The 11489-nt window shown below is 41.4% G+C and overlaps 1 protein-coding gene across 1 annotated transcript in view; it reads right to left on the bottom strand.

Moving 5' to 3' along the window:
• Window positions 1-10712, bottom strand: part of Rasef (RAS and EF-hand domain containing) — an 84256-nt gene extending 73544 nt beyond the window's left edge. The window contains exon 1 of the mRNA XM_060365718.1: window positions 10327-10712. Within this exon, the coding sequence (XP_060221701.1) occupies window positions 10327-10682 (356 nt within the window). The 5' untranslated portion in view covers window positions 10683-10712. The remainder of the gene's footprint in view (window positions 1-10326) is intronic.
• Window positions 10713-11489: the final 777 nt, after the last annotated feature.

Here is an 11489-nt window from a genome sequence, read left to right on the forward strand (position 1 = left end):
GGCTCATAACAGAAAATATTTTGAACCATTTTATAAAACTACCTATAAAAAGAAAAGTGATTTGTCAGATTAGAAAACAGTATTCCAATAAAATCATGTAATTTAAAATATATTTTCCATCATTATTTTCAGTATCTTGCCACAGTGACAGTGAGTAAACATTATTTTTGTACCACCGATTAGGAGGTTTTTAATAAACCAGACTCTGTCCCAACAGTAGAGATATGAACCTCAACCACTAGCCAAGGCCTTTAACACGAAGTACTGTCCTCCAAATAAAGCAGTATTACATTTCTCTTTCCTCCCATCTTTCCACAAGACTCCCTGCTCATCACCCAGTGGCAGGCTGTGAGTCTCAGCATCTGTTTTGAGGCACTGCTGGGTAGAGTCTCTCAGAGGACAACTCTGACAGGCTCCTGTCTCCAAGGTTAGCAGAGTATCCTTCAAAGTGTCAGGCATTAGCACTCTCCCATAGTGTGGGTCTTTGTTTGGGCCAGGCATTGGTTGGGTTTTCCCTCAATCTCTGCTCTATCTGCTGTATCTTTATCTCTGTACATCTTACAGGCAGGGTAAATTTGGGGCAGAAGTTTTTGTGGGTGGTTCGGTGTTCCCCTCCCTCTTCTAGGAGACTAGACTAGTTAAAGAGTTTTCTCTTCAGTCTCTGTAGCCTCTGCTACTAGGAGTCTCTGCTTCAATCTCCTCCCCATATCCTCCCAGGAACCTACCCTGACTTAGGTCTCCAGCTTGTCACAGAGATAGCCCCACCCTCAGTTTTTCTTTTCCCTACAGGCCTTCTGTTCTCTCTTCCTCTCTCTCCCCAGGTTTGCTCTCCACCCTCTTAACTCTCTACAGCCCCTCTCCTACCTTGTTCCCTCTCTTCAACGACTACCAATGTCTATTCTGCCTGCCCTTCCAAGTGAGATTTGTGATCTGGAAATGACAAGAACTCCACAAAAAAACTAACAGAGCCAAGTAACCAAGGCCCAGAGGCACTTGCTGAGAAAGCATCAACAAAGAACCATGCATAAACTGGACCTACACCCCTACAAAGATATAGCAGGTGGTCAGCTTAGGCTTCATGTGGGTCCTCTAGTAAGGGAAGTAAGGACTACATCAGACATGGACTCACTTGCTAGTTTTTTGTTCACTTCCCCCTGGCAGGTCTGCCTAGCCAGGCCACAGGGGAAGAGGAAACGCTCAGTCCTGATGCAACTTGATAAGCTGGGCTGGATGGGAATGGGAGCTCCTCTTTTCTGAGGAACAGGTGAAGAGAGAGTAGGGAGGGAAGGTGGGACTTGTAGCAGAGGGATGGGGTATGACGACGATGTAAAGTGAATAAAAAATAAATTCATTTTTAAAAGTATTAAAAAAACAAAACAAAACAAAACAAAAACAGTATTACATTGCTGACCTTCACTCCTCCCAGAATCTCCTTCTGAGTCTCTAGGCTTCCACCCAGCATCAGTTTGAACTAGCCTCCATAACAAGTGAATTATTTGAAATCAGCCAGACTCCTCACTGAGTCAGAACATACAGGTTCTGCTTTTCCATAAAGAACCCTAATAGTAAAGTAGTATAAGTCACCGCATGCTGTCTGTGACTTAACTACACAGAAACAAATCCACCAGCTTCTCGGGGCATGGCTCTATTAACTACAAGAACTGGACTCAAACCTCAGTTTCTGTTGAATTATTCACCTCACTCTTTCTAGGGCTCATATTTTAATTTTAGCCACTATGCTAACCTGGGTAACAGATTTGAAACCTTTGACCTAAGGTCATCTCACTGTACAGAGGTGAGGCCCTTTCCTTTTACATTACTACAGTGTTCATGCAACATAAAATTTTCCCTCAGAATCAAATGATCTGTATGCCTTACTTCAAACCTCATAGGAGTCTGTATCCAAGCAGGCCACATAAAACGTTATGTAGCAGTCAATCTATCTTCATCTTAGCGAAAGAAAAGAGACAGCAAAATCCTTTATTTTCATTTTTCCTCAAACATCTACAAGTTTTTAAAATACTGAATGTTGAATGTTAGGCAAATAATATGACTTCCTTGTTGAATAGTTCTTCATTTAGATTGTCACTGTTTGTTTGTGTTGAGTTCTGAGTACAGAAGTATACAGATATGGCCTAAGGAGAAGCAGGTTAGAAAAACATGGAGAAATATTGAGAGATGGGTAAGAAAGGAGCCCCTCATCTTGGAGTCTGGTTGGAGCCTCTCATTATCAAGAATCAGAAACTCTAGCACAGGTTCCCCTATCTATCCCCTATCACCTGCCCTGTATCAGCATTTCATGGAGCCTGACCACAAACCTCAGAATCACCTACAAAAATCTAATGAGCCCCATACAAATATCTGAAGATATTTCAAATCTCCTATGCTTTCAGAAGATTTATTAGGCTAAGACTTTTTGCCTATTCCTAGCCAAGATGAGACTATTTCTGAAACTAGTTCTCACACCAACACATAGTTGCCCTAGAATTAAACAACTAGCACCATTTTGTTGGACCACAAACTGACAAACTGTAGTAACACCAAACAAAAATTCAAACAAGCACTCAACAAATCTGAGGATATTCAGAGCAGAAAACACTACCAATGATCAAATTCAAGATGCCTAAGCCCCATCACAAAAAAAGTCAAACAATATGAACAAGCAAGACAACATGTATCCTCAAGAAATTAGCAACCTCACTATAAAATTACCTGAGAAATGCAATTTCTAGATAATATATAGGACAATCATTACAAGACAATGACTATACATATGTCCAAAGACTTACAAATTAAGCTGGTGCCTAACTAGAGGCATCATCCCTACTGACTAACATTTATAGTACTGAAATATACTGCATGTTACTGAAAGGGAAAGGTAATTGTCAGTATCACCCATGATACTGAGACCGACAACAGTGAACTGCCTGCAAGACATACTGGTACAATAATAGCACAACTACTTTTTTATTAGACTGAAGGCCCACTCCATAAGATGGAACATATTCCTGGCACTGTTAAAGTGGCCAGAAACCTAAGACTAGATAGGTTAACTGGGGCCTAGTGGAAAAGCTACTACTATAATTATGTTGTTAAAGAACATAGCAATAAGATGACTCCTAATGACATATTGCTATACCCATAAATCTGCCTATTCAACTCACACCAGAGCTTTTTCTTTCTATAGATGAGAATTAAATTAACACACAGACCCACAACTAGACATTGTACCATTAGCGACTTTGGACCATTCTGTTCCAAATGGGATGTTTTCATCAAATCCTTGCAGAAGAGGAGGCAGAAAGATGAGTCAGAAGTAAGAGCCAAGCAAACAGTATCTTCTGGACACAATAGGATTGATACACATATGAACTCAGAGAGTGTGGCAGCATGCACAAGGCCTGCAAGGTTTCAAGCTACAGGAAGTCTCAGCATTGAATGAAAAAGGTAAGTGGGCACATGATCCAACCCCTAACCAAACAGCTATCTAAAACTGATACCCACTGGCAAACAGAAAGTTAGTTTTCTCCAATGGAGACTCAGTGTATATTAACCACACTTCAGGGAAAAGCCCTATACCCAAAAGAAGTTGGACAAAATGAACTCAGTGGTATTTGAGGACATTTTATTTTGCTTTGTTTTCACTTTTTTGCTTTATTTATTTATTTTTCTTTGTCTTATGGGTCTTTTGTTTGCTTATCTTCATTTGTGTGGGTTTCTTTGTGTTTCTTGTTTCTTTTCTTTGTGTTTTTGTTTCATTTTTTTTTTAATAAGAGAAAGAAAACACAATGTTTTATAGGTAGGGAGGTAGGGAAAATCTGGGACGAATTAGGAAAGAAAAAAAATGACCAAAATAAATTGCATAAAATTTTTCAATAAAAAATAAAAAAGAGAAATGGCAAGTTATTTCAAGAACATGAAAGAAGATATGAACAAATAACTAAATGAAGATTGTGAAAAAAAAACAGTTGAAGAAAATAATACAAACAGTTAAAGAACAGAGGCACTCCAAACTCTTTGAAGTTGGCCTTATACTTCATTACGGTAGTAAAATGCATACTTCTTTATAGAGACTTCTAACGCTAATGAGACATGACACCACAAGGGGCCCGCAGATTAAACATGTTATGCTGTTACTACTGATTCTCACCATAACTGGGTGATTCTATTGCTAAAGACACCACACATATTGGTTGCTGACTACAGAGAAACCACTCTAGAACTGACCTGGAACCTTCTTCAATTCTATACATACTTCATACTGTAGGCAGTCACTGTTCTGGCAGCTGGGGGAGAAAAGTCAGCAAGTCTTCCCAGCTTCTTCCCTGTGTTCTATAATACCAACTTGCTCAGAATAGATGCTTACTGATGAATCAATGGCACAACTCCTTGAGGGCAATCACCAACTGAGTTGTGATTAGACCTGAGACCCACTCCTTAGAAGAGAATCCATGCCCTAAACCTACTCAAACAGCACCTCCAGTTAGAAAGCAAGTGGCTCTATGTACACAATCAAAGGAGGTTCTGTCTGAGGAGGTTAGCCACTAGTGGTAAAATTACTTCTGTTGTTCTGTGTAATGATTTGAATAAAAAGTTCCCTATGGATCACCTATTTGAATACTAGGTCCCTAGTTGGTGGTACTTTTTAGTAGGTTTAAGAGGTATGGTCTTGTTGGAGAAAGTATGTCACTGGGGAATGACTTCATTGTTTCAAATCCACTCACCATTCTCACTTGTCCTTTCTCTGCTTATTGCAAGATGTGGAACCTCAGCTTTTTCTCTAGCTACCACATCTGCTATTTGCTCCCATGCTTTAAGCCATGACAGACTCTTATTCCTCTGGAACAAAACAAACCTTTCTATTGGGAGCCAGGCTAATCCACGACTTTTTCAGAGGTCCTGATGAAAGGACAAACAGAACTCTAGTTCTTTGTCTTTGCCCAGAAGCAAACTTGGCAAAGTTGGGGAATGTAGTTGGGGCCAGTGCCTCAAAGAAGTTAAGGTCTTGGTTCCTTGGAACCTGAATTTTCCTCCTGGTGAGAGTGAGATTATCAGTTCCGAAGCCATTGTGTTCTCAGTTTGGTGACACACTTGAGATCCTCAGTTCCTTTTGTGCAGCATTATTTGTTTAGCTTCCTGTGCATCTGTCCCATTTTCCCCCTGAAAACCATATATAAGACAGTATATTTCTTAATAAACTTGCTTGGTAGAAGCCAACAACTTATGTATAAACCTGGTCACAATTTTCCTATCTTCTTTATTTTCTCTTCCCCATTCTTCCACCTAAGACCTTGTCACTGAAAAATGACTCACTGGTCCAGTGAGTCTATATTTGCCTTACTCAAGGTGCTTTATCACTGTAATAGAAAAGTAACTAATAGAACTATCTTCTCTTCTTTCCTCAGTATTCCCTTCTTCCTTCCCCAGATAAACTCCTGACTCATTCCTGTTGCTTTTCTATTACTGTAACAGAACACCATGACCAAGGCATTTTGTAGATGGAAAAGTTTATTCATGCATGTGGTTTCAGAGGGTTAGGGAACATGGTGTCAGAGCAGAGGAGGTAGGCACGGCAACTGGAACAACCAGCTAAATGCTCACATCTTAAACCTCAAGCAAGTCTCTAGAGTAAATTCAAAATGCAAGTGTCTTCAAACTGTCAAAGTTTGCCTCCAATGACATAGCTTCTCCAACAAGGCCACAATTCCTAAGCCCCCTGCCCCAAGCAGTACCACCAACTGAGGACCAAGTATTCAGATGGCAAGATTACAGTGGACAGCTCAGTCAAACCACCGCAGTTACAAATACATTTTGCTACATGGACATATTGTCAAACTTCCTCTGAAATATTTATATTTATATCCAGAGGTTACTGCTGATTTAAAAAGTGACTAGTTGTTAATGTCGGTTCATGTTTGGTCAAGATACTGAGAAAAGTGAGTGTTGAGTACTCAGCAATAAATAAGACACCAAAGTTCAGTAAACATCACTTAAAAGAAGAAAAAAGAATGTAAGAATTCAACTCTAAGAAGGTGTGCTGTAGGGAGTGTTTTAGGGGCATCTTTGGGCCCTCAAATTCACAACATCTGTGACTGCTGGCATAGCTCCTACATGATACTGAGCCAGTTAACATACAAACATAGATGCACAGGGGCTCATAGGACCCCATCTTAACCAAGAAAGCCAATGGTAGTTGAGGGTTATTGGGGGGAAGAGAGCAAAGAAAGACAAGAAGTCACTGTCTTCGGTGATATAGCCATTGATGAGTTACTCATGCTCCAACAGGGAGCTGTACTGGTGTTTGGTTTGGTTTGGTTTGATTTGGTTTGGTTTGGTTTGGTTTGGTTTGGGGAGGAGTTTGGATTTAGTTGTTGCTGTTGTTGTTTCAACTTGACACAATCTAGAGCTAAAGAGAAGAAGGAAAATATAAGAAAATGCTTCCCTAGTCTGGCCTATAGGCAAACCTGTGGGACGGTGTCTTTACTAGTGATTGATATGTGAAGGCCCAGTCCACTGTGGCGTATACCAACCCTGGTGTATAAAGTATCTTAAGAAAGCAGGCTAAACAAGCTAATAGAGTAAGCCAGTAAGCAACACTCCTCCATGGCTTCTGCTTCAGTTCCTGCTCTTTCCTTAAGCTCCTTCCCTGACTTCCCTCAGTGATGGACTGTGACCTGAGAAGTTTAAGATGAAATAACTTCATTCTTCCCAAAGTTACTTTTGGATTTTTAATCACAGCAATAGAAACTGTAACTAAGGCAACAACAGCTTCACACCCATGAGTGGCCCTGATTAAACTGAATGGGTGACAAAGCAAAAATAAACAATGAAAAAAGACTTGCAAGTGGGACAGAGACTTGGTAGAAAGGGGATGTGATGGGGGTAGAAAGATAAGAGAGGTTAGAAGGAATAATTTAAAGTGTATTAGAAATACAACGTATATGTGAAATTTTCAAAGAATCAGTCAATTAAAAAGAGAGAGAAATGTAACAGAACTTGAACAAAAAAAAAAAAAAAAGCCTGAAATGTGCTAATGACTCCCAATACCCAGAAAATCTAACACAAAAGCCTCAATTCATTGAGTTTCTAACTTTTTTCTATAATGACTTACTTCCTCTCCTGGAAGTATAACTAATAAACTGTTTCTCTTTCTGCTGTTTTCTACCTGTCTCTGTTCAATTCCTCTTTTTGTAGAAGACAGAAACCCAGAGTGTGGACCAATATCACCAATAACTTTAAAAAGCAGTGGTGGAATCTACCCAAAGAATGGGAAAAACAGCCTGGGGTCACTGCTCTTTGCAAATGCAAGAGCCAAGAACTCAACCAACAAAACTCTTTTTCACCAATATAATGACCAAGACTCCGAAATGTGCTAGGCTGCATTGTATCTGCTCTGTATCTGGAAATCACATTACAGCCAGTTATCTTCCCAAATTCTAGGACTTCCCTTGACCTCCACCACTTTCCTTGCTATATTTTTTTCTCATTGGAGCTTCACCTTGCTTCCTATTCTATGTCAACTGCTACAAGACCTTATCGTATATTGACATCTGCCAGATGCAGGGCTACAGGTCCCAAACTTTCAAAATGTAATGGAAGCAGTCCCTTAAAGAGAAAACACACATAAGCATGTACTGACATATATCACAAAGGCGATTTACAGTCCAATTTAGTTTCTTCTCTAAGCACAAAATTATTGTGAACTAAAAAATCATTTCACATTTTTGCTTTGATGATCTAAAATGCAAAACTCACTAACACTACCGTGCTTTACGTCTATGGGACAGAAACATTCTTATATCTAGTATATTTCTAGTACATTTTTAAACTGGATCTGTTTATACCCTTAGACAGGCATGGGGCTACTTAAAAAAAAAAAAAATACCGGTTTGGGAACAAGCTAAAATGACACATCTTTCTGAGGAGTTTACTATCCCTGAAGAAGAAAACATAATATTTTATATCAAAACAATCCCAATACATCACATAGTAAAATAAACAAGTACCTTTTAAAAAGATTAAAATTCAAGCCTTTGGGGCTACAACACGCATTGGCTGCTCTTCCAGAAGACCCGAGATTGGTTCCCGGCTCCCACATCAGGCAGCTCACTACTATTTCTAATTCCATCTCTAGGTAGACCCAATACCTCCAATCTGTGAAGGCAATTGCACTTATGTGCACATACCCACAGATAAAAATAATTTAAAATAAAATAAATCTTTTTAAAAAATCTTCAAAACATCAAAGACAATTCTCATTTACAGCAGTTCACAATTTTCTACAAATAACTGACTAGTCTTTAATTATTATTTTAAAAAATATCTAAGAAATGTTGTGGATACATAATAAGCTTGCTGAGGATGGGAACTCCATTCTTCCTTGACTTTTTCCCCAGGGGTCTGAAAAAAAATGCTAAGATAGTATTTGGCATCTTTGGGGAATTCAAAAAAGTTCCTAGGACTAACGTGCCTAAAATAATGCGGCAGAATATCAATAACAAATCGGTGTGGGGATTTCATTTTGTTGGGTTTGTGTGTGTTTCTTTTTTGTGTGTATTTTAATGTATTTTTTCTTTATATATTTAATCACTTTATAGCCTGATCCCAGCCCATTCCCTCCTCTCCTATGAGTCCCACTCCCACTTCTCTTCCCCTCCTTCCCTCTTCTTCTCGGAGGGGTATCAACCCTCCCTGGCACCTCACATCTCAGCAGGACTAAGGGCATCCTCTCCTGCTGAGGCCTGACAAGGCAGCTAGACTAGGGGAAAGGAATCCAAAGACAGGAAATTTTGTTGTGTTTTTTAACCAAGTGTAGATAGAAGAAAGAAAATGTGAACAACTGTATGAGGAAGTAGAGTGCCAGCCACCCAACTTACCAAAACAGTTTATTGCTGCCATGGAAACAATCAGGTGGCTCAACTCAGTTTGGTGCTTTTTTCATTTGAACAACACAAGAAAGCAAACACTGTACTTGTTAACCTCCCATCAGAAGGGTTATGATATATTTAATAACCTCTGACAGAATTTGGGAAATATGGTGATAATCATCCACTAGTTATCTTAAGTCCTGGTTTGAGAACTGATTATAGAAAAATCAATATAATCTTGAGAGGCTGCATGTTAAATATCTGCTACTGAAATCTGATGAGGAAAAAAGAAGAATGGTCATACACACAGTATCTCTCCCTTCTTCATTTAAATTCTTAATTTAAAATATTAATTAGATGTGAAGGAGAGATGGCTTGAAGAAAAGGCATAGCCTACAGCAATAGTGTTTAAAATTTTCTACTTCCCTGGTTGCGACACTGTGGGATTTGTTTGGTTTTTTTCCCCACGTGTATTCTAGGGATTAGCCCTCACACCCAGTTTCTCAACATAATGCCACAGTGAGTCACTAACCTCCCTGTACAAAATTCTTTTAATCAACTAGAGAGAGAAACTAGGATAATGAAGTATGTGCTGTGAAGCAATCTAAAGGAGCTGACACTACTCAGGACTGTTTCCTTTCTCGGAGACTTAAGTCTCAGCTGTACAAACTGCCACTGAAATTGAAGCCTTCCCTGACTTAATAAATAACAACAGCCAGAGCTCAGTAAAATCGCAGCTAAATTCCAAACACAAACCAGAAAAATTTCCAGAGAAAAGCAGAAATGCAGGGAAGATGAAAGTGAAGGTCTGATTCTAAAATAGCCCTTGTAATCCTTCCCCCATTGAGAATATTTTTTCGCCTATCTGTAAGGTCAGACAATATATCGTTTGATTGTGTCATTTTATCTACTGAATAAAAACAAATATTCACCTTAGAAGACCTGGGATCAAATTTCTGTTTTTTAATTAAACTGGGAAAGTCCCTTGAGGCCAGTGGATTTAAAGTTCTAGAACTCCTTCTCATTCAGTTAGAAACAGACAAACCGACTTCCCAAAGTGCCCTTTACAGAAAATAAAGGAGTGCACGTCAATGAGTATCTGTAGTTCAGAATACTGCAGCTTCCCTTTTGGCCTTGGCAAACAAATGCACAACTACTACATAGGACGCCAAACTGGCAAACTGCCTAGGCTAGCCTCTGAGTGAATCAGGCTACCCTCTAAGTCTCTAAGGTCACTGTGAGCCACCGAATGTACCAGCCTCGCCTCGCTAGAGGCTACAGGTGTCTGTCACGACAGTTCTTGGCAGGTAACCACACTCCCCGAAGTTCTTCCCTACCAGCAACTCCAGACTTTTCCTTTTCGGAAAAGTGGCCTCCACTTGTAGAACAGAAAAAGCAACCCACAGACCGCTGTCCAGGTTGCGAAGCGCAGGCCTCCAGCGCTCGCCCGACCACGCACCTGGGAATGAGCTGGGCCTCGTCTCCGAGGCGCGCGTGGAAGTCCCGCCACGCCGGGCCCGGGCTCTCCGGCTCCGCCGCGTCCCAGTAGCTCTGGGCTTCTGCGCTGTCCCGGCCGAGCGCTCCGCGGAAGCCGCGCGCGAACTCCGGGAAAGTGATGGCGCCGTCGCGGTCGGTGTCGAGCCCCCGAAACACTGCCTCCGCTTCGGCCTCGGCCACGTGCAGCTCCGCGCACAGAGCATCGAACTCCGCACGCCCCAGGCGCCCCGAGCAGTTCGTGTCATAAGTAGCGAAGACCGAGCGCAGCCGGGCCAGCTCCTCGGGGTCCGCGTCCGCTTCCATGGCGCCGCTGGCCATCGCAGGGCTCCGAGCTCCAGGGCTCGGCCAGAGGAGCAGGTCCGGCCGGTTCCGCCACCTGCCGCGGGGGGGATGGGGGGGACGTCCGGGAGAGGCGGGGCGCCGGCAGAGAGAGGCGCTGGCCTCCAGCTGCCGCCTCCTCTGGAAGGCTGCCCTAAACCAAGGAGCTTCGCTTGCCGCCACCCTACTGTACAACACGGCTTGGCTCCCAGGCTTTCTTCTGCAGCAGCTGGACAGTCTCGCTGTTCAGTTTTGGGAGACTTACCAGAAATTAGGGGCACTCTGCACTCAAATTGCCCTTCTCTGCACCCCAGATACTGACAGTGCTTGCATGAGCATTGTAATGCTAACTCTCTGACAAAATGGAAAATGGTGGGTAGGGATAAGATTCCAAGCTGGCTAAAGTTATTGGCCCTGTATTCTCTCTTCATTCCAGACACGAGGTAACTCTGCCTATATGCAAGTTTCCTTTTTGAAAATCAAAGAAAAATATAGCAGAAGACCACACTCTTTAAGTTTACATAGGTTGGCAGTGTCGCATTGATCGCCCATATTCCTAAATCAAAACTAATTTTGTCCCTTCATGACTTCTCAGCCTTAGAGAAAACTAATACTAAAATCACTTAGAGACAGCATGCTTTTTAATTTTTATTGAAAAAGTTTTCATACAATATATTTTAATCATGATTTTGCCTGTCCCAAGTTCTCCCAGATCCTCACCTCCCTCCTCACCCAACTCCTAGCGCTCTCTCTCTCTCTCTCTCTCTCTCTCTCTCTCTTTCTCTCTCTCTCTCTCTCTCTCAACAA

Source organism: Meriones unguiculatus, chromosome 12, assembly GCF_030254825.1.
Source record: "Meriones unguiculatus strain TT.TT164.6M chromosome 12, Bangor_MerUng_6.1, whole genome shotgun sequence".
Lineage (NCBI taxonomy): Eukaryota > Metazoa > Chordata > Mammalia > Rodentia > Muridae > Meriones > Meriones unguiculatus.